The sequence below is a fragment of the Anas acuta genome, chromosome 11 (assembly GCF_963932015.1).
Source record: "Anas acuta chromosome 11, bAnaAcu1.1, whole genome shotgun sequence".
In the NCBI taxonomy this organism is placed as follows: Eukaryota; Metazoa; Chordata; class Aves; order Anseriformes; family Anatidae; genus Anas; species Anas acuta.
In genome coordinates, this window is record NC_088989.1 from 11,531,870 (window position 1) to 11,553,789 (window position 21,920).

The window sequence follows — 21,920 nt, forward strand, 5'->3', positions numbered from 1 at the left end:
GGGACAGCCAATGGGAAGCGCGGGGAGGCGGGACTCTAGGGGCGGGCTCACTGCGGTTTAAAGGAACCGAGTTCCGGCGGCCAGGTCTACCCAGCGCATCTCCTTCCTATATACACCCCATTCCCCAGGGCCGTGCTGCAGGCGCTCACCAACACCCCAGGGGACAGCAGCGCCCCGCAGCCTGCCCCGCACCCCCAGCAGTCATCCCCTCCCCGCAGGGCCCTCACACTGCCCTCAGCACCAGCTGGCACCCACAGCCCCAACGCTGCCCTGGTGGGGCAGGGAAATGGCCGCCTTGAGCCCGTGGGGTGGTGGCCGTGCCCTTGGTGCTCGCAGCAGGCTCTGGGCTGCACCCACTGAGTCGAATTTTCCACAGCAGCCCGGGCAAAGCAGCGTCAAACCCAGCTCCCAAGAGCACGGACGTGACCGTGGGTGCTTGTGTGAGCCAGCACCCGAATCGGTGTGCGCCCCCAGGACTGGGAGAGCGAGGATTTTAGGCTGCCTCAATAAAGGAATTGTTTGTTGAAAGCAGGGGAGTTAATAATTTTCTTCCGTGACCCGGATGCTGTAATCAACACGCTGTAGGAGAGAATGATTAACGAGCTGGAGAGTTTGGCTTTTAAGGAACGTTTGAAGCTGAGCTAGGTCGGCATAGTTCGGACAACAGCAGCAAAAGGGGAATAGGAAAATTCATTAGTGGGATTAGGAGGTGCAAACACCAGTTGGTGAGAAAAGATGTTCAGTATGGCAAACTGGGGCATAGCTGGGAGAAACGAGGCAAGATTTAACAAGGAAGTTAAAGGAAATAGCTGGCTAAATATCAGCAGGTGACTCTTGGCAGTAGGAGCCGTCTGACTGAGATCCCGGTTCCGAGGAGGATGGATGCCTGTTACCTGAGTCACCCCAAAGGCTGGAGGTTAAGCTGACGTGGTTTTTCTACCTGTGGTTCACCTGGGGCTCCAGGGATTGCTCCTGCAGGAATGCAAGGCCTTGGCTGTGTTGAACTTTGCTGTACACGGTCAATACCTTTTTAGAAGATCCCTGTATTGGAAAACTTTGCATGAACTGCTCTAGGGAACAGCAAGCACTGAGTTATTTTGGGACCACCCCCCACTTGCATCTTTCTCAGGTTTAAATTTCCAGCTTCACTGCAGCAAACCTCATGGAGGGGACAGGATGTGTCCTGGACTCTGGTGCCTGCCTCAGCCCCGTTCCTCTGATTCTCTACCGGGTTGAACCCGGTTTTTATGCTGGTGTCATGCCACTGGAATGACACCCGGAGCAGCCGGTCCTCAGCTTGCCCGTCTCACATTGGCATTCGGGTTAATGATATGTTGCAGTATCTTGGCATGTTCTGTTTACGGATCCAAACTCGAAGGCTCAGCAGGCCACAATGTCTCTGAGTTACAGAAGGGACACCTCTATTCTAGGAGAGGTGGAGCGCTTCTGACTAAAAGTGCCTTGGCAACAGAGCCAGGAGTAAAAGATGCGTCTTCTCACTTCTAGCCTCAGGCTCCAACTAATTGAAGGTGTTACCTCCCACATTACTGTGTCAGAAGGAAAGATTTTGCCTTCCAATCCACATGCTCTTTCCATCTGATTCACTCTGAGGCTATAGCCCAGCCCTCGGGACACCAAAAGCTGTCTCTCAAATAGAAGGCTGCCGGGTGCCACCCCAAGGACCATGACAGTTTAGATCCTGCCTTCCTCGCTGCCTCCTTGAGATGGAGATGGGCAATCCACGCTTGTTTCCCTGCATTAAGGAGCCTTCAGCCCAAACACATGGGGTGCAAACAGCTCTGCTCTTCCCACCTCAGAGACTGCCCCATCTCCTGACGGCACGCTGAGAACCGCTGCCCTGTGACGTTTCCCCAGACCTGAGCATAAAGGTGGCAGGGCGCACTCAGTTGGTCCTTGCTGTGACACTCGGCACTGCCAGGATGAAGCAAGACACAGGGTGTTATTTAACATGCTTTGGTATAACCCTGATGGCCCTGTCACTTGGTGCTTTACCTGCTACACTCTGTTGCCCTTTGGCACCAAAGCGTCACCCAACTCGCAGGTGTCAGAGACAGACGGTGCAGGCATAGTTTCCAAAACATCACCGCACCCTCATATTGTCACCAAATCCCATTCTTTTCAGACATCTCTCTAAAATACGTTTCAGATTTCGTTGGATTGGCTTCCCGGACAGGACATCCTAAACTGCTTTGCTGCTCAGCTGCTGACCAACTGCAGAGGCAGATGTGCTCGCATTGTTTCAGAGCTACCGATGCCCAGAATTTTTTTTTTTTACTAATGCCCAGAAATTGCTAGGCCTGAATTTTCACCAGAGGGTTCCCGCTGGGCTGTACATCCCTGCCCAGCTGCTCCGAGCTCAGTCCCACAGCTCCCCCTGTGCTGCAAGCTGACAGTTTGCAAAATCCTCGTGGTGTGCTTTGCCGGGAGGTTGTTATTTGGCTGCATTCACCCCAGGGACTCACACGGGACACTGGGCAGCTGGCAGGGAGTAACAGGGCGCAGTCCCTAGCACAGCGTAAGGAGCCCTGTCCCTTGCTGCCTGATTTTAGCAGCACTTTTAGCTGCCCAACCCCAGCTCCAGCACAGGACCTCTCACAGCTGGCACCAGCACTGGGGTGGGCTGTGGTCCTTTGGGAAGGACAGACAGAAAAGCTGTCAGGCTGTCCGGTGCCTGGAGGGACAGTGGCACCCTGTGGGGAGGGAGCTCACGGCTGCATCCCTTGGGCCTCGCCAGGCAGAGCCACTTCACCGGCCTTCAAGCTGCTGTCCTGTTCGGCTGCCCCAAGGCAGGGGCAATCGTGGGCTGACCGTCCTGAGCTGCCCTCCTGCTCCTGCTGTGCCGCTTCTGCTTTGCTGTATGGGGCAGAATCGTCCCCCCGGCTCCTGGAAGAGGCCTTTGGGTCTGGGGTTGCCAGGTCATTTGGGCTCCTGCTGGCTCCTGTCTTAGGGTTTCTGACCCACACCCGAGCACAAGTACTAAACACTGGTTCGAAGCCCTTCAGAGAAGATAACTCTCCGGAATCCAAACCACCTGCACTTGTGAAAAAGCCTGTGGCCGGGGCATTTTACCCCCTCGCATCCCTGCAGAGCAGCAGCCCGTGGCCACGCTGCGTCTCTCTGAGCTCCCCGTGCAGTTTGGGTGGGACAGGTGCCCCTCCTTGCTACAGGGAACCAGAGCCTGTGCCGAGTCACTGTTAGGACAGACAGACTCATACCAAAAAAAACCCAAAAAGTCAAAAAAAACAAACAAACAAAAAAAACCACAAAGCACTAGAACCAGCCCCCATAATTTCGGCGCAAAGCTCAATAAGGACAACGCTGGGTCTGGGGGCGCAGGGGGGCTCCCTCTCTGTCCCGGTGCCCCCCAAACACACCCCGCCCGCCCCCAGGAGGTGCCCTCATGCATATTCACAAGGAGTGGGCGTGGCCAGACCCGGGGCTCATTCATTATTCATGAGGTTTCGCGCGCTTTTGCCGCCCACGTGAGCTTCTTGGCGCGGAACGCGGCGGGGCAGGAAGGAGCCATGGCGGTGAGCGGCCGGGGCCGGGCCGGGGGGTGCTCGGGGTGCCACAGTCCCCAGTCCCGATCCCCGATCCTCCCGGCCCGGTTACTGGCCTGCAGGGTCCGGGGATCGGGTTTTGGGGGTTGGCGGGGGGGTGGTCGCTGCGGGCACCCCGAGGTGCTCGGGGCAGGGGGTGGGTGCGAGCCCTTCTCTGCCGCCCTGGGGGTGGGTTCCCCCAAATTCTCGTGTATCCCCTTTAATATGTGCTAATTATTCCCATCTCCCCCCCATCGGGAAGGGGGATCCGCTCCCCATCAGCCCACCCGCTGCCCTCCTTTTGCCCCCCAACCCCCGTCGGGGAGGCTCCTGGAAGCCCCGAGCCCCCCTTTTCCTGCCCCGGTGGCTGGGAGGGGGGTGTCCCCCGATCCCCCCAGCCCTCACCACCCCCCTTGTCCCCTTGCAGGACTCCTCCGAGTCGCAGGCAGCGGCCACCAGCCCGGTACGAAGCTCTCGGCGCGGTGATGCCTTCACCTCCAGCCCCGGCCGGGACCTGCCCCCCTTCGAGGATGAGTCCGAGGGGCTCCTGGGGACCGGGGGGCTCCCCGAGGAGGAGGAGGAAGAAGGGGAAGAGCTCATCGGGGAAGGGATGGAGAGGTAAGGGAGCCGGCGGGAGAGGGCTTCTGGGGGAGGTGGGGATGGGGTTTTGCTCATTTTTGGTGTAGCCAGCACCATGGGAGCTCGCGGCTGGGGTGGGTGCCTCTGCTGTGCTGGGGGGTTCAAAGAGCTGCTGGAAGGGGAGAAGGGGTAGGACGTGGTGTGGGGCAAGTCCTGGCAACACAGAGCGAATTGCAAGCCAGGAGGAACATGCCATCATCATCCCGTGGGAAGAAACGTGGATCTGTCTGGATATGGGATGCACATCCAGCGCGGTTCCTTGCTCTTGCAGGCATAAATCTGAAAGTTTTGTTGCTCAGCTAGGGCTGTCAGCGAGCTGGTGAACTTTACAGCACAAAGACTCGAATGCTGGCATTCATAACCTTGGTGCTGGAGCCCTCGGTACCGCAGGGCATCTCTCCATGTGTGCCTGCACAGCAGTACCCAGCGAGGGGCTGGAGAAATGCTTTCTGCTCATCCAGGGCTGTGTCTGTGCTAGGGACTACCGCCCCATCCCGGAGCTGGACGTCTACGAAGCAGAGGGCCTGGCCTTGGATGATGAAGATGTGGAGGAGCTGACCGCCAGCCAGCGGGAGGCTGCCGAGAGGGTCATGAGGCAGCGAGACCGGGAGCTGGAGCAGGGCATGGGCCGCATGAGGAGGGGGCTGCTTTACGGTAGGTGGAGATGAGCTTTAGCAGCTGGGCTGCTGATCCCTGTGTGCTCAGCAGGCTGTAAGCTGGTCCTGGTGGGCGAGCTGGTCGGTCACCCTCGAAATATACTGCAGGGAGGACTCCAGAGCCCTGGTGTTTTTGGGATCTTTGTGAAATCTGAGGCTGTGGGTTTGGCTGGGGTCCCCTGTGCACGATCCCTTTCACTTGGGTTCCCTAGTTGCTCATTTGGTGTGTTCTCCTGGTTATATATGCTGCTGCTGAAACAAAGTCAGGATCCTGGGCTTGGGATTATACCCAGTGTATGCTGTGGAGTTTGGGGTTGGTGTTCCTATAGAGACTTCTGCAGGCTGGATGGGAGGGCCTTTTGTGCACTTGCAGGTCCCAAGGTTTGTATCCCAAGCGCCAGCCTCTTTGCTTCCACAGCCTGTGTAGTCTGACCGCAACTAGTCCAAGCAGTGGGAATCCCAACCCTGACAATTTGTCTTCCTGACCCTTAGACAGCGACGATGAAGACGAAGACCGTCCTTCGCGCAAGAGGCGGCTGGCAGAACGGGCTGCCGACGGCATCGAGGAGGAGGATGAAGACATGATTGAGAGCATCGAGAATCTGGAGGACATGAAGGGGCACTCGGTGAGGGAGTGGGTTTCCATGGCGGCTCCCCGCCTCGAGATCTACCACCGCTTCAAGAACTTCCTGAAGACCCATGTGGATGACCACGGGCACAATGTCTTCAAGGAGAGGATCAGTGACATGTGCAAAGGTAGGGCTGGGGGATCACAGGCTCGCTTCTCTTTATGTGGGCTGTGGTACTTTGCAGTGATCCAGCCCCCAGGGGGTATTTTGCTCCCTGCCCTGTTTGTCTCAGACATCAAATCAGCACTTTCAGAAACTGATGCTGATGGAGATAAATGAATAATGGAAACATCGTGACTGTCATCTTTGATTCTGACTGACTAATTAGAAGGCCCCTGGCATCTGCTGTTCATTAATATTCATATCCTAGAAATGCTGGCAAGAAATATGTGGGGCAGCAGACAGTGGTCTGCAAGCTCGCGATGTGAAAGAGACAACAATGACTTGCTGTCTGTGCCGGCTTCTTTCTCACACTGGAGTCTGGATTGTCCAGCGGGGGGACACAAACTGAGCCTGTGACTTTGAAAATCACGTCAGTGTTGCAGCATTGTATTCTAACCAGTCACTGACAGAAGCAATCATTAGGGCTGTTACTGATAAATTTTAGAAGCAGAAATTGTCACATCTAGGAACAGCTTGTGTAGCTGCAATTCGTATTTCTTCACTACATTGAGCCAGAAGCTTGATTACTGGATGTGGGTCACTGTTAGGCAGCTTGCAAATAAGAGGTATTTGTCCTGTCCCTTCCCAGGAACATCAGAGGCAGAAGGGTTTTGCCAACTAGTCAGCACAGTTGTTTCTCCTATTAACTTCTGTTTCTTGGAGGTCAGTGGGAGAGTTGTGTCGGGCTGAGGCTTACAAATCTCGGGAGCACTGAGCCTGAGGAATATCTGTGCTGAACTGGAGAGGAACAATCGGCAGTTTAGTACTCATAGAGAACTTGGCAGAAAAAAATGACTTAAACTTTTTCAAATTGTTGTCCCCCACACTTTTCAGGGAAGGTGCGGACATCTGTGAGGTGCAACTTGCAGGAAACAAGCTTTTGCAGGAAACTATCTTTTGAAAATTCCTTGAAGAGTGAGCAGGCTGAAAATAAATTCCATCCCTTCTTTTTCTTCAGAAAACAGAGAGAGCCTGGTGGTGAACTATGAGGATCTGGCTGCCCAGGAACACGTCCTTGCCTACTTTCTGCCTGAGGCCCCAGCAGAAATGCTGAAGATCTTTGATGAAGCAGCCAAGGAAGTGGTGTTGGCCATGTACCCCAAATACGATCGTATTGCTCAGGAGATCCATGTCCGTATCTCCCACCTCCCGCTGGTGGAAGAGTTGCGGTCGCTCAGGTGAGCAGCAGAACCACCAGTAGCGGCTGTAGGGCCTGCAGGAGGCTTTGGGGTGCTCAGAGAACTAGTCTGCAAGCTAAAGTTCTGGATAAGTCCAACAGAATGACAAAGCTTCTAACAGGAAAAAGTCAGATTAAGGATGAACTTCCAGTGTCCCCAAAAGCAAAACACAAACCTTGGGAGAAAGCTCCTACTGAGAGCTTTTTCTTAGGAGGCCTTTGGCAGTTGTGCCTTGGAGCAAGAATGTGCTTGGGGGATGTTCTGCCCTCGGTGCCCTGCAAGCATCCAGCATCTCTCTTTCCTCAGGCAACTGCACTTGAACCAGTTGATCCGGACCAGCGGAGTGGTGACGAGTTGCACAGGGGTCCTGCCTCAGCTCAGCATGGTCAAATACAACTGCATGAAGTGCAGCTTCATCCTGGGACCCTTCTTCCAGTCCCAGAACCAGGAGGTGAAGCCCGGATCCTGCCCAGAGTGTCAGTCTCTTGGCCCCTTTGAAATCAACATGGAAGAGGTAAGGGATGCGGGCACGGGGCTGTCTGCTGGTCCTACCCTGGCTGCTGCTGTGCCTGTCCCTCCCTGCCCTGCCTTGGATCTCACCCTCTGAAGGGGCTTGGTGCTGTGAGAGGGGCCTACTGCTATAGCCAGGGGACTGTGAAGATAGATCTTCTCTATCTGAGATGTTAACCTGAATCTGCTTGATTTAGCAGTCAGAAGTCATTTTTCTTGCAGACACAAGCTGTCCAGCTCCCCTCCTTCCCAGGTTAGGTCAGTATTTCCAGAGCTACCGGCTAAGGAAGTGAGGGGACTGTAGCAAAACCCGTAGCTTCTGGCTCCTCTTCTTTGCTTTGATATTTTCAACTGTCAAGAATAGTGTCTTCCTCCCAGGAACTGCTCTGGGGTGGACAAACACCACAGAAACTGAAGCTTAGTGGTCAGATGTGGTGGAAAAAAGCTTTCCTGACACCATTGTTGTCTGTCACAGGCTAGAATTTCTCCTCACAACCTCCATCTTCCAATACTTCTCTACCCAAAATATAGTAAATCTTTTGAGTGGACCTTTTTAGTGAGGTGCCTTTGAAAAGCATTGGCAGTGCTGATGCTATCCAGACATGTTGAGTAACTTTAATTTTGTTGCTGCAGACGGTCTATCAGAACTATCAGCGCATCAAAATCCAGGAGAGCCCCGGCAAGGTAGCTGCTGGCAGGCTGCCCCGCTCCAAGGATGCCATCCTCCTTGCTGATCTGGTCGACAGCTGCAAGCCAGGGGATGAAATTGTGAGTATGTTGTTGAACTTGAGTATGGGGTGAGCACAGAACACTTCTAAATTCTTTGATAGGTACATCAGTAATTGTGTCAGAGGGGATGCAGGGACAAATCGTCCTTAGATATGTTTGGGCAGCTACTTTCAAGACTGGTATCTTAAAATGGAAAAGGGGAACTGGTTTTTACCGTGCAGACACTGATACGCCATCTCCTGGTTCCCAGGAGCTCACAGGGATCTACCACAACAACTACGATGGCTCCTTGAACACTGCCAACGGGTTCCCGGTGTTTGCGACTGTGATCCTGGCCAACCACATAACCAAGAAGGACAACAAGCTGGCTATCGGGGAGCTGACTGACGAGGATGTGAAAGTGCTTGTGGGTCTGTCCAAGGATGAGCAAATTGCGGAGAAGGTGGGTCTGCCTCAAACAGCCCTTCTTTTCCTGCTGAGAGCCAGCCATTACCTGGTTGGATCAGAAAGTGAGGGAAGGTGTCAGCTGGCTAAATACTAGCTAGAGGAAGTTTTAGAAATCCCAGTTCTAAATGCTTTTCTGGTCCTCTGTATCTCTGACAGCTATTGATGAGCATGACTTACAAGAGGGAAGCAGATATGACACTTCCCTTGTGCTTTTGGGGGTCAAATTCTCTGTTGCTACCTTCCTCTAAGCCTTCCACGTCACAACAGGGCTGGAAGATGAGGGTGAGAGGCTCTGACACTGCTGGACTCTGATCATTATTTCCTCACACTTTGCTTTCAGGATACGGGAAGAGAAAGTATTCTGAGGGGCCAGTGCCTGCATATCCCTTAAGGAGGTGTTATTACTTAGCTAAGCTGTGATGGAGGTCTTGGCTTTGCTTCTCTCTGCATGCTGAGGCCTGAATCAGTACTCACAAGAAACAAGCTGCTGGGTTGGTGCGTGTTCAAACTCACTTGAGTCAGGTTTAAGTTCTCTAGTAAAGGGACTTCACTCTGTTCTCTCAGTCCTGTAGTTCTTACATTGATGGTGCAGCTCCTGGTGGGTAGAGCAGCTTCAGGACTGCTTTAAAATCAGTAGTGTCTAGCATCAGGCTATTATCAGAATAACCTTGAGAAAAGAAGCCAGTTGTTCGTAGTATTTGACCATGATGACAATTTGTGTACGGCACAGCCCATCCAGTTATTGTCGTGTGCAGTGAGTAAGTCTCAAACTGAGTCAAGGTCTCCAGCTTCACGGCAGCTGATAACAGCCCCTGTGGTGTGTGCTTTGTGCACAACACGAGTGTGGAGGCAGTGGTGGCAGCTTCCAGCCCTGAACTATGAAATCTCCCATGTTCCAGCAGCTCTGTTTTTTGAGGCAATTTTAGGGGACTCTGGGTGGGTAGTTACCTTTGAAAAATCTACCTCACCATGGATAATAGACTCGTTGAAGACAGCTGTATAGTAAGGGTAACCGCAGATCAACTCATGATGGTTTTCATGCCATTTTCTGCCCAGACTGGGAAATGGCATTCCGTAGGCAACTCTCTTCTGCTCTTCCTTTCAGATCTTTGCCAGCATTGCCCCGTCTATTTATGGGCACGAAGATATCAAGAGGGGTTTGGCTTTAGCTCTGTTTGGTGGAGAGCCCAAAAACCCAGGTGAGCATCCCTTGTGTTCTGTTGCTTGGGGCTGCTTCATGCAGCTGGAAGCAAATGGAAAGGGGTTTGTCTGCACTGTTGCAGGGAGAGTGGTTGGAGTTGTCCGTGTGCCTTGGTGAGAGACAGGGTAACAGGCTGAGGGGTATCTCTGACTGAAGTGGCTCTTCTTATCACAGTGAAAATTCTGGTGTGGGAGTAGAAACGCCTAGAATAAAACCAGCTCCTGCTGCAAACCTGGGCAAGTTTTTATCCCTCCTTCTCTAGGAGGATGCCCCTTTAAAAGTTTGATCTTTTGGTGTCCTGCTTTATGTCCTTAGAAGAATGTGTTCAGCAGGCTTAGAAACACTGCCTTACACTTGTATTTAGAAAGCTGCTGTTGCAGTGGAAAGGGAGAAGCTCTGCTTTGGATTCCCAACACTCAATGTTTGACCCTTCAGTACTTTGGTTCTTATCTGTGCTCTAAACCGTAACAAAACATGACAGCATCCAAAGCTGGTTGTCTTTTTTCCCCTCAGCTTCCCTGTGAGGTGGTTTCCCTGAGTACACTTTGCCATCCCCTCAGCTTTGTGGTGGTCAGGGCAGGGTTGCTATCAGGCCATGCTCAGAGCACTCAGCTGCCTGTGTATCTCTCCCATTACTGTTTTAGGTGGCAAACACAAAGTCCGTGGTGACATCAACGTGCTCCTGTGCGGGGACCCCGGTACTGCGAAGTCACAGTTCCTAAAGTACGTGGAGAAGGTGTCCAGCAGGGCCATCTTCACCACTGGCCAGGGTGCTTCTGCCGTGGGTCTCACAGCCTATGTCCAGAGGCATCCGGTCAGCAAGGAGTGGACTTTGGAAGCTGGAGCCCTCGTGCTGGCTGACAGAGGGGTCTGCCTGATCGATGAGTTTGACAAGGTGAGTCCTGGCTGTACTGTGGAGAGCCTGGCTCTAACCTCTGTGGTGAGGAGACTGTAACTTGGGGTGCAGTTTGCTGTCTGTTCAGAGCACCCCACACGAGCTAATTCTCCTTGGTGCGTCAGGCAGTGGTGCATTAGACTTTGGTTCACCTCACATCATCCTTCCTTTCTTGTAGATGAATGACCAGGATAGGACCAGCATCCACGAAGCCATGGAACAGCAAAGCATTTCCATCTCCAAAGCAGGCATTGTCACATCCTTGCAAGCCCGCTGCACTGTTATAGCTGCTGCCAATCCCATAGGTAAGCGCTGAGAGACCACAGGCCCATCGCAGGCCTCCAGCATCAGTCCTGTTGTCATGAGATCTATGTTTGCCTCAAAGCTTCAGCCCTGAAGCCCATGTTTGACTTGAAAGTTTGTCTCTGTGCCCCAGGTGGTCGATACGACCCATCGCTGACTTTCTCGGAGAACGTAGACCTGACGGAGCCCATCATCTCTCGCTTTGATATCCTGTGCGTGGTGAGAGACACGGTGGACCCTGTGCAGGTACAAGCGGTGCAGTGAATCCGAGTTTGTGGCAGTGCTGTTGGGATGCTCAGCTGCTGTTGCTCAGAGTTTTGCTGCCTAGTGGGCGTCCTCAGTTCTGTTCCTCCGCTGTTTCCTTGTAGGATGAAATGCTGGCCCGGTTTGTTGTTGGCAGCCACATCAAGCACCACCCTGGAAGCAAGGAGGCAGTGAACGGGGACTCCAGTGAGGTTATTCTTCCCAACACATACGGGGTCGAACCCATTCCCCAGGAGATCCTGAGGAAATACATCGTCTATGCCAAGGAGAAGGTCCACCCCAAGCTTAACCAGATGGACCAGGACAAGGTGGCCCGGATGTACAGTGACCTCAGGAAAGAGTCTATGGTGAGAATACTGGGAAAAGGGGGAAGAAGTATGCATCTAGATTGTAAATCAGCCTGTGGCTGCTCCAGCACATGTTGACACATTCTAGCTATTCGTGTCAAAAGAGTCTGTGCCACTTTTTTGTGAGAGACAGGCACACGCTGCAGTGTCTGCTGAACAGACGATTCTTCATCTAAATGCAGAGGCTTGCCTGTGGGTGATCCACGGGCTGATGGGCTGGACATATGTACTGATTCCTGCCAGGGCAAAGTCCTTGTGTTGTGACTCAGTCTGGCAGGCCCACAGGAGATGTTTGCATTTGTTCAGCCCCATGTGCTCCTGGTACCTCATGAGGAGCTGTTCTGTGTAGAATCCTCTTCTTGTCTGGGGGATCTTTCAGGCTCACTTCATCCTCTGCAAGTGCAAGTGTATTTTTTTGAGGTCAGAAGAGGATTATTGAACCTTGGGAAAACTTATGGGTTTTAGAATGGCCTTTTATTTCTCTTCCTGGCTTTTTGTTTCTCCTTGCTGGAGGTAGCTGGGGATTGGTGTGCCTGGAAGGCCACTAAGCACTGGCAACGAGGGACCCCACGAAGCATTCCCTCATGCTGCTGAATTAAAATATTGACCACAGGCTCCTGCAGCACTCAGCAGCATGTGCCAGCAGGTGGCAGCGCCTCCTTAGCCTGAGACAGTCCTTGAAGGACCAGCAGCAGCTGCTGCCCCAGAAGCCGCGTGTCTTGCCCCAGGTCTTTTACCCTTCAGTAAGGAGCTGCTCCTTCCTCCCCCTCCTCAGGCGACCGGCAGCATCCCCATCACGGTGCGGCACATCGAGTCCATGATCCGGATGGCCGAGGCTCACGCCCGCATGCACCTGCGGGATTACGTGGTGGAGGACGACGTCAACATGGCCATCAGGGTGATGCTGGAGAGCTTCATCGACACGCAGAAGTTCAGCGTCATGCGGAGCATGCGCAAGGTGGGCGCCTGGGGGCTCGGCTGCAGCCCCCTTGGTGGTGCTGGCTGCGGGGAGAGGCTCCTCCAGGCCCTGCAGGGTCTGCCCTGCACAGGCAGGCATCGTGTCTGTGTGAAGGGTATCCTGAGTCTGGAGGCACCGCCCTTTGCTGGTGGGGCATGCAGGGGCTCTCTCAGGAGCGCTGTTTTATCAGGGCTGGGGACGAACACGAGTCCTGACCTGTGCCCTGAGCCCCTGTGCCCAAAGCACTGTTGTGTCTCTCCTCCTTTGACAACTTCCCTCCTGTTTTGGCCCAGCACTCCTGCTGCTACTGCTGCCAGGTGATTGAGCCGAGCAGGCAGGCAGTTTCTTCACATTTTTTTTAGGTCTTTTCAGGGGACATTTAACCCCATCGCAGCCCACACTGTGACTCGGTGCACAAGAGCCTGCCTGCGCTTTTCTCTGCGTGGCAGGGCCTGGCTCTGAACAGCTCTTGGCTGGCTGCAGCCTGGCATCTGTCCAGAGTGCCTGCCCTCAGTCTGGGCGACTCGTGGCCTCTCTGTGTGGCTGCAGACAGCCAGCCGGGCACAAACGTCTGCTGGGCAGGCACGGGGTGGTCTGGGTTAAGAGAAGCAGCTCTACCCTTCCTCAAGGGCTGCTTCCCCCAGGGGCAGCACGCCTCTGCAGCCGTGTCCTCTCAGCCCCTGGGAGGCTCCTGGGCTGCTGCTGGGGTCCCTCCTGAGATTTTGGATGGGCATCAGAGCAGCTGGTGGAAAAATACCTTGGCTGATACAGGGCTTTGTTGAAACTGCACTTGCAGGTGGCTGCTTGGCAAGGCTGAAATCCCTAAGGAGACTCTGAGGGTGCAGGTGACAGTGGTGTCATTTGGTTCCCCTTGTGCTTTGTGGGAGGAGGGGGTTGGTTGGTGTCGGGCACGGGAGACCTGCAGTGCGGCACGCGATGCCTGACCCTCCTGGCTCACCTCCTCTCCTCTCCTCTCCTCTTCTCTGCCAGACGTTCTCCCGCTACCTTTCGTTCAAGCGAGACAACAACGAGCTGCTGCTGTTCATCCTGAAGCAGCTGGTTGCAGAGCAGGTGATGTACCAGAGGAACCGCTATGGGGCCCAGCAAGACACCATAGAAGTCCCGGAGAAGGATCTAGTGGATAAGGTACGGGCTTATCCTAACAAGCCTTCTCTGGGGGTGGTTCTCAACCAGAGGTGCTGTCAGACAGGTAACTTCCTGAGTCAATGTACCAGGAAAAAAAATGGTGTTAAATTAATTCAGCCCAGAATCAGGGCGGTCTCATCTGTCTCTAGTCTAGGAGTGCCGTGTTCTTCCTCCTTGCTTCTCATGCCCATCCCATAGAAGTTTGGGGTTGGAGTGGTAAATCCTGCAGTAAGGCTGGTGCTTTGCAGGTGAACGAGGACACAAATTCCCTGGTGCCCACATTTGAGGAAGCACTGAGTAGAAAAATCTGCTTGTATGAATTTTGCCGATCCCTCCTGAGGCTCACTGTCCTCCTCCTTGATGTGTTCCTGACTGTGCTTTTCTGTGCAATGCACTGACCTTGCTTGGCACTAAAGCAGTACTCGATTCCTGGGTTGGTGTTTTTCTGGTCCTTGCATTAAACAAAGAGAGTAACTGCTCCTTCCAGAGCCACCAATTTGTTGCTGAGAGATATCCTACAAGACTGTCTCCCACTGAGTGAGGACTGGGAAGTTTTGGATAACAGCTGTGTATAATAGTCATGTTCTACCTCTAGTGGAAGTAAAAGGACGAGCTGAGAGCAGGCAGATGCTGAGCCAGCATCCTCTCTTCGCTCAGCTCTGCCAATGCTCCTTCCTCCTGACCTGCAGTCTCCCCTTCTACTGCAGTTCTGGTTCCCGCTGAGCAGAGCAGAGATTGCTGACTGTCAGATTTTGTGAGGACTCTGCTGTGGAAAACCACATAGTGCTTTTTATTTATTTATTTTTGAATAAACATTTACCTCTTCCCTCACTCTGTCCTTCCAGGCCCGGCAGATCAACATCCACAACCTCTCCACCTTCTACGACAGCGAGGTGTTCAGGATGAACAGGTTCAGCCGGGATGTGAAGCGAAAGCTGATCCTCCAGCAGTTCTGAGGCCGGCACCGGCGCCCTCCGTGTGCTCCTGCAGGACGAAACCCCTGCGCTGCTGCCCCCTGGACACGCTGCAGACATCACCAGCCAGAGGGACTTGGCTCCACGTTCTCTTGCTTGCTTTGTGCCTTATGGATTAAGGAACTGCTGAGCTGCCGAAGCCCTTGTAAATAGTGCAGAGTTAAGTAGTTAAATGCCCAGCCAAGTCCGTTTAGCAACTTCGTTTGCTGTTCCGCCTTGTAGATGAGACCAACAGCAAGAGAATTGCTGCCCACATAGCCGGCGTGTTTGCTGTTTGTTTGTCCCTAGTTGTTAATGGGCTCATCTGCAGGAGGGACGAACGGGAGCATTTGAAAGACATTTGTCTGCCTTGCCCACGTCCCTTGGATTTCAAGCACCCTCGGGGATTCTCTTTTCCCAGCTCTGGCGACTGTGCAGCCTGCTGGGTGATAATTGAGACTGCTTTCAACTCTCTACGAACCAGTCAGCCTCTCAGCTCCAGACCTTTGTGCCTGACACTTGACATTTCCCCAGGTGCCCACGTGGGCTGACCTCGTGCTTGGGTTGTGCAAGGGAAAGGGAAGACACAGGGAAGATAGGAAATAAAACATAACCTGTTCTCGTGTTAGGGGTGACCTGAAGAGGCAGTGGAAGTGCCTTCCCAGCATACTGGGGCAGTGTCCAGATGCCTCAGGGAAGGGGCATCCCCTGCCTCACAGGGTGTGAGCTCTGTACCGCTGTCAGCAGATGCGAATTTACAGCTGGATCCAAGTGCTGGCACCTGAACCAAACAGCATCTCACACCCGTGTGCTGGAGGTGTTCCGGGAGGGTGGAATGGGCTGAGTATCCACATGCAATTTTCTTGCTGTGTGCATTTTTAATACATTTTTTTCTCAATACCTTTTGCGTTTCCTCATTTTTATTTATTTATTTATTTTTGGGGGGGAAACTCCTGCAGCCACGCAGGGAAAGGAAGAGCACAACAACTGCCCACCCTGAGGCTGCATCAGCTGCTCAGCAGTTTGCTGCTGGGTTTGGGGCTGGGTACAAACACATCCTCTGTTTGCTCCTCGAGTTAGTGGGAGCTGCTTGTGCAAAGAGAGGGAGAGAAATCCTGCTGGGGCTGGTCTCAGCTATTCCACATCCTCGTGGAGAGATACCAGGATGCGGTTGTCCGCAGCACAGTCACATGAATGCTGCTGTTCCCATCCAGTGCTAGCCTGCAGTGGCTCCTTCCCCATCCTGCATGCCTCTTGGAGCTCTGCTCCCCCTGTGGGACTGTCCAGTAAATGTTCCTATCACCTTGAGACTGCTCCATCACAGCATCCATCTCCCAGCTCCCAGTCCTGGGTTAGACAAGCCTTGATCTTATGTCTTGGATTCTAGCCTGGGAGAAGCAGTAAACCCTCTCCAGGGCTTACTGAAGTGAATGTGCTTTGCCTGGCTAGACGTGGGGACTGTACAGCATCTCCAGCCTCCTCCTGCCTTTGCTGGAGAGAATTTGTAAACTGGCTGCTGCGATTCTGGGCTGGCCAAGCAGACATGTCCCCGGCTGCCAGCATTGTGGAGTTTTGTCATGGTGATGTGCGTGTGTGTCCTCTCAGCCTGGTTGTTACTCGGGAGCTAGCAGTGCTTGAACCCTGCTGGGGGCTTAGCACATGACTCTCAGCCTGAAACTGGCTCCGCATGTTGCCTTTTCTGTCTGCCAGCTCCCTCCTGTGTATTTGTTTAACTGTTTTGGCTGTTTTTTTCCCTTCCCACTGGGTCTCTGTCTACCAGGGCTTTCCGCGGGCAGCCCACAGAGTCACTTTCCTGGCATGCGCTCCCTGCCTGAGCTCGCCCTTTGCCCCCCAAATTTGTGCGTGGGTCAGGTCTGCTCTGGGGATGGCAGTGCTGCTGTGTGCCTGGGGCCACGGGGTGAGGCCCTGCCTAAAGCCAGTGTGGCTCCTGAGGTCTGGGCACAGCACTGTCAGCACCTCACCTCCTAAAACCAGAGGACACAGACGGAGGCAGTTCCTGGGGAGAACAACGCCGAGCACTTGCAAGCCGTGTCTAGCTCCACGGGAACCCACAGACCTTGCTGGAGAAAGTGCTGGCCCTGAGACAGCAAACCCAGCAGTGAGGAGGGATGCCACAAGCTTGTCCAACAACAGGGTTTGTGTCATGGGGATGAGGGTTGGGTGTGGGAGGAGAAAGGCTGTGTGTAGCACTGGAGAAATACAAAATGCTCCCTAAACACTTACAGCCTTATGAAGCCTCTGCTGTGCACACAGTGTCCCGGAGTTAAGCACGTGGCCAAGCACATTACTGTGAACCATGAGAGAATAGCCAGGAGCAGATGATTTTCCCAGCTCCTTGCCCTGTTGCTGGACAGGGCTGATGACAGCCACCCTTCCATTTTGTCCTACGATTTACTCCTGCCTCGCGTCCTCTGGCCCCACCTCACTTGATGCGAGATGTGAGCTGTGGCAGCAGAGAGGCGCTGCTGTCGGAGTCACTTCTCTCCCCCTGCCTCATCTCGAATCTTCACTGCAGAGGCAGCTCTGCCTTTTCCACCTTGTGCTGCCAGCATCCAGCAGAGCAATGAATTCTTGCAGCTGCGCCCTTGCTAATGTTGGCATCAGCCGCTCAGCGGAGTGTTAATGCCAGTCTGAAGGCATGCTCCTCCTCTCACGGCCACTGAGCTTTTCAGGTTCCCTGGAGCAAACTTTGGCTGTTGACAGCATCAGGTGTCTGCTCCGGACAGGGGTGCAGATGGGGTGAAAACAGACGCTGCTTTGAACAAGGGCTGCCTTGCCCAGGGGCATGTTCCAGCTGAGCGTAGCAAGGATTTTACTGCAGGGCTCCAGAGATCAGCAAGGCGAGCCACGCTCTCGTGAAAAGAGGAACTGCTCCCCTGACAACCCCGGCTTTAGCCAAGCTTGAACACTTGACTTCTCGCTGCTGAGATTCAAATGGTGCACGCTCTGACAACCTGGGGCAACAGCGAGGTCTCGGGGAGGTGAGGTTTGTCCAGAACAGGCTGTGCCTGGGCTCAGCCGGGAAGGTGATGAGGAAGCTCCCTGCAAAGCAGAGCTCTGCGAAGCCAGCAGTGTCCCTTCTGGTCATCATTGCCCCCCTTGGGACGGTGGCTGTTGGCAAATGCTGAGCCAGACAGGCTTGGGAGAGCACCTTGGTTTGAAAGGGGCACAAGGGGCCAGATCCTGAAGCAGTTCAATTTGAAAGTGCTGTGCACACCCCTGGGAGAACAGCATGGCTCTCTGCTGCTCCTAAAAAGCTTTCTGACCTTAGCCCAGCATGGAGCATTCTGGCGACACAGAGTGCAGTCCTGAATATATATATACACACACACATACACAATGTGTACGTACACGAGCATGTGCCTGCACATAACCAGCTAACTCATGTGAGGGTATTTGAAGAAAAGGAGACAAACTCCTCCTTTTTGCCAGCCCTTTTGTATCTACTGAAAGGGTTTGGAGTCTCAATAGCTTCTGCTTTTACTGTGATCATAACCACCACACTGTGTCTGCAAGTCCGGGGTTGTATCCTGTGTGCTAGCAGCTGTTGCCCAGTCTGCTTGTCAAATGGCAGCTGCTGGCTGAGCAGGGGAAGTTCGACCCTCACTACGCCACATTTCCCCCCAAATTAATGCCATAGCCACTTGGAAAAATTAGCATATGCAGCATTTCTGGACCACCATTGATTCAGTTTCTCCCATACCTTGGCTGGAACTTGACCTGTTCGTCTGTGTGCTTACTAAAGAGCTGTCCAGAAGCTGGTTGAGGACTTTTGCCATGCAACCATGCTCCAGATGGAGCAGTTGTGTCAGACAGTGTCATCTCCCTGTCCCAGAGACCAGCCAGCTGCAGCTCAACCAGGAGGGACATTTCAGGCGCTTGTGGCTCTGTCTTTGTTGAATTCGGCTGACCTAATTAGGTGAATTCCAGCATGCCAGTGCTGAGCCCTGAACACAGGATGGGAATACCTTTACAGAGGATGTGTATCTACAGTCACAGGTGAGCAGACAGCCACCCCCCATGCCATGCTGCAGGGAGATGCACTCTGAACTCCCTGGTATTTTTCCATCTCCTGAGGTACTTTACTACTTAACAACGCAGAGCCAAAATTGGATCAGACTTCTGCTGTATTTTGCATCTATTATGCAGTTCATGCTGCCATGACTGATTTAATGTCTCCATTATCATGGAGCACTGGCCTGCCAATGACTCCAGCCATCCAGCACGCTCCTCGGCCATAACTAAACATCTTCAGGGAGCCTCGAGGGGCTGCTGAGCAATGCATCTTTAGAGCAAAAGCTCCTTGCAAGCAGGCTGTGCTTCTTTCTGCTCTGCTTGCAAGTCACTTCCCACTAAAGGCAAAGTGGGGCTGTGGGGGGGAACCCATGGGAGCTGCCAAGTTTCTCTTCTGGCTTATCCGGTGCTCAGGGGGACCCAAAAGTAACTGCTCTGTGTGAGAAATACTGAGGAGCTTTAGTCCCATAAAACCACATAGAAATACAGCTGTAGGAGTGCCAGTGGGCCCTATAAGACAGGGCATGGCCCTCCTTAGAGGCAACAGAAATCAACTCTCTTCAGGTGCAAGCTATTCCCCAGGCCCTGGGGTTGTCTACATCCAGCTTAGCCAGCTACTAAGAAGCCAAGAGTTTCTCTCAAGACAAAATTGGGCTTTTCAATTTACCAAGGAAAGACATAACCCACCTCTAGCTTCTTTCCCAAGACAGTACCTTGCTCAGGGAGGGATAGAAGCTCCCCTCACTGTGTGAAGGGGAAGGTTTATGTTGTCTGGGCCCTGAGGGTATTGGTAGGCCCGAATTGCTCTGACCAGCCTCACCTGTGCTCACCACCCCACACCCACGGCCCAAGGGCCCTATTTAAGCTCAGCCTGGGGTCCCTTACTGCTTCTTTGAGTTATGAGGTAGGTGATGGGCTCATGGTTAGGACTGATGCTTTTAGAGGTCCTTTCCAACCCAACTGATTATGGCATTGTCCAGCTCAGCTATGCCTGGCTGTGTTCTGCTTGTTGCTTCAGGCTATGACCTGCTATCTGGTTCTGTCCCATCACTGTGGACCTGTCCAGTGGTTGCTGGCTGGTGATGGTTGCATTCACCAGACCTCGCTGGCCTCTGGACCAGCTCCCAGCTTTGGTATTAGACTAACTTCACTGACATGAGCTCTGCTCAGTGTGTGGGCTTCTGTCTGAACCTGACTGCTATCCCTGACTAGCTCTGCTTGCTTAGGTGCTGGGCGGTCCCTCAGTTCCCCAGTGGATGTTCCTTAAAACCTACATAGCAAGGATTTGGTGGTTGCCAATGTGGACCCAGGTTATGCCTCTAAGATATGCAAAGACCAGTTCTGTGCCTTGTCACTAACCTCCTTGTTCTACTGAGCTTTAACCTGCTTCTTCTCCTGTTCCAGCAAAAAGCTTCAGGAGGTCTGAGGTTTGCCTGCCCTCCAGGCATCTAGTGTTCTGCATTTCTGCAGATTTCTCCATCACTCTGCAACCCTTTCCAGAAGGGCATTTGGTCTCTGCCTAGGAACTGAGTTGCTGTGCTCAATGCAGAGATAAGAGTTCTCCAAGCTGTGTTGTGCAGAAACCCAGCTTAAATGATGTGAATAAGCCCCAAGAGACCAAATCCTTTCTGCTTCCTAGCTGGAAGCTCAGTAGTCACCCCTTGAGTGAGCAGAGGGCTGTGACCACCCCTTGCATGCCTGCTGCAGCACAGCAATGTGCTTGGGCTGCTGCTTCTCTGGGAGAAGCCCTGTCCCTATGGCTGTGAGGAAACTTGCTTTGGCTTTCAGCTGGAGAGCTGTCTGCCTCCTTGCCTCAGGTGGCTCTGTTAAAGGTTATTCTGGCCCCTTAATCAAATTCAATATAGCTTTGTTTTCCTCTGCCCTCTAGGAGTCCGCAGGGATTTGCTGTCAGAGACTCCTGCAGGAGAATGGCCTGGCTGTTAATGCAGCAGTCAGCTCTGCTTTAGAGGGGGAGAGAAATGCAGCGCTTCAGGGATGAGAAGCAGCAGGGGCATGTGAAAAGTGGGAGTAAAAGTAAAGCACAACTTGTGTGTGCTCTTTCACACCTTACAGCAGGGGCTGGGAAGCAGGCAGGACTGGTAACAGCGCTGTGTCCCAGGTGGGTAGCGTGCACTTCCCTAAGGGGAGGAAGCTGGTGTGAAGAGATGAAGAAAGGCTCAAAGTGATGCAGAAAACCTTGCTCCCACTCCTGTGCTCTCGGTGGAACAGATCCCGCTCCCCTCTAATTACAGCACATGCTGGAAGGCATAAATGGCTCCAGGTCACTCCTCTCAAGGTGTTTATTATACATCTTTTCCCACAGGATTTTGGATGAGAGCAGGAGGTGTGCGTTTTCCCCATAGAATGGCTGCATGCCTGGGCTAGGTAAGAATGGAGTGGGTACCTACCCCTGCTTGGTGCAGTCAAAATCCTTGTGTTTGAGCATTAAAAAGGCTACTCAGCAAATAAGCTTATATAAATCTTGTCAGAGACTCTGGAATAAATTTAGGAATGCTGCAACATGGGAAAGGTTAAATCCTTCCTTGTGCCCGAGGAAGGAGAGGCTGGGCAGGGGACTCTCAAGTCCCCCTGTCAAGGGGGGATGAGGTGCCAAAAGGCTGCGCAGCTTCACAGTAGTTGGGGTTAAATTGCGTGGTGTGCCACCAGCCTGCTGTGTCACTGAGTCTGTGTCCCAAGAAGTCAGAGATGGAATTAACTGGACATAGTCTGAAAGTAGTGTTTTTTGGTGTTTTCTTTGCACTGAGAATGGCCACGGATCCATTTCTGCTGTATGATAATTGTGAGCATGCAATGGAAGAAGTGTTAAACCTTTTTCTTGGTACTAGTGACATCTTGCCATTTCTAACACTGCAAGAACTTAACATCTGACTGCTTATTTGTTTTGCTTATTGTTTATTTTCTTGCTCTGCTGAGCAAGGGCAATAGATCACTTTCATCTTTGTAAGTGAATTCAATTTTGCTGGATTTAGGAGAATAAAACATCTTACCAGCATATTTCAAATTAATGTGTTGCTTTTTTTTTTTTTTTTTCTAAACTGGAGTTTCAAAACAAGTTGTATTTCTGTTGAGATTAGACTTCTATTTAATTTGCTTTTAATTAACAAGTCCTAGGCAGCAAATTCTTTCCTTTAGCTATCACCTCATTCCTCTACTTCAGTAGTATTTGTTTGCAAGTGTCTTGGAACAAAATGTGACCCTTAAATTGAAATCAGAAAGCTGGCTGAATTTCCTGGAGGCAAAAGCTGTTACGGTAACTTACGGGGAAAGCGGCAGCAGGATTTTCAGTT

The 21,920-nt window shown here is 52.8% G+C and overlaps 2 protein-coding genes across 2 annotated transcripts in view; both read left to right on the plus strand.

Moving 5' to 3' along the window:
* Positions 1 to 3,475: 3,475 nt before the first annotated feature.
* MCM2 (minichromosome maintenance complex component 2) lies at positions 3,476 to 15,477 on the plus strand. The gene is made up of 16 exons (XM_068694111.1): positions 3,476 to 3,551; positions 3,988 to 4,178; positions 4,678 to 4,853; positions 5,348 to 5,611; positions 6,605 to 6,824; positions 7,131 to 7,338; positions 7,968 to 8,102; positions 8,314 to 8,505; positions 9,616 to 9,709; positions 10,356 to 10,606; positions 10,785 to 10,911; positions 11,043 to 11,155; positions 11,278 to 11,520; positions 12,296 to 12,478; positions 13,469 to 13,624; positions 14,470 to 15,477. The coding sequence occupies exons 1-16, from the start codon at positions 3,546 to 3,548 to the stop codon at positions 14,578 to 14,580; spliced, it is 2,670 nt and encodes an 889-aa protein (XP_068550212.1). The 5' UTR covers positions 3,476 to 3,545; the 3' UTR covers positions 14,581 to 15,477.
* Positions 15,478 to 20,969: 5,492 nt separating this feature from the next.
* Positions 20,970 to 21,920, plus strand: part of PODXL2 (podocalyxin like 2) — a 32,035-nt gene continuing 31,084 nt past the window's right edge. Inside the window, exon 1 of the mRNA XM_068694374.1 lies at positions 20,970 to 20,997. Within this exon, the coding sequence (XP_068550475.1) occupies positions 20,985 to 20,997 (13 nt within the window). The 5' untranslated portion in view covers positions 20,970 to 20,984. The remainder of the gene's footprint in view (positions 20,998 to 21,920) is intronic.

Bases quoted from the DNA above. Each gene is read 5' to 3' on its own strand.
- MCM2 (XM_068694111.1), top strand. The intron at 8,506-9,615 runs GTGGGTCTGCCT...TCTTCCTTTCAG, and splicing joins ATGAGCAAATTGCGGAGAAG to ATCTTTGCCAGCATTGCCCC. The intron at 11,521-12,295 runs GTGAGAATACTG...CCCCCTCCTCAG, and splicing joins ACCTCAGGAAAGAGTCTATG to GCGACCGGCAGCATCCCCAT.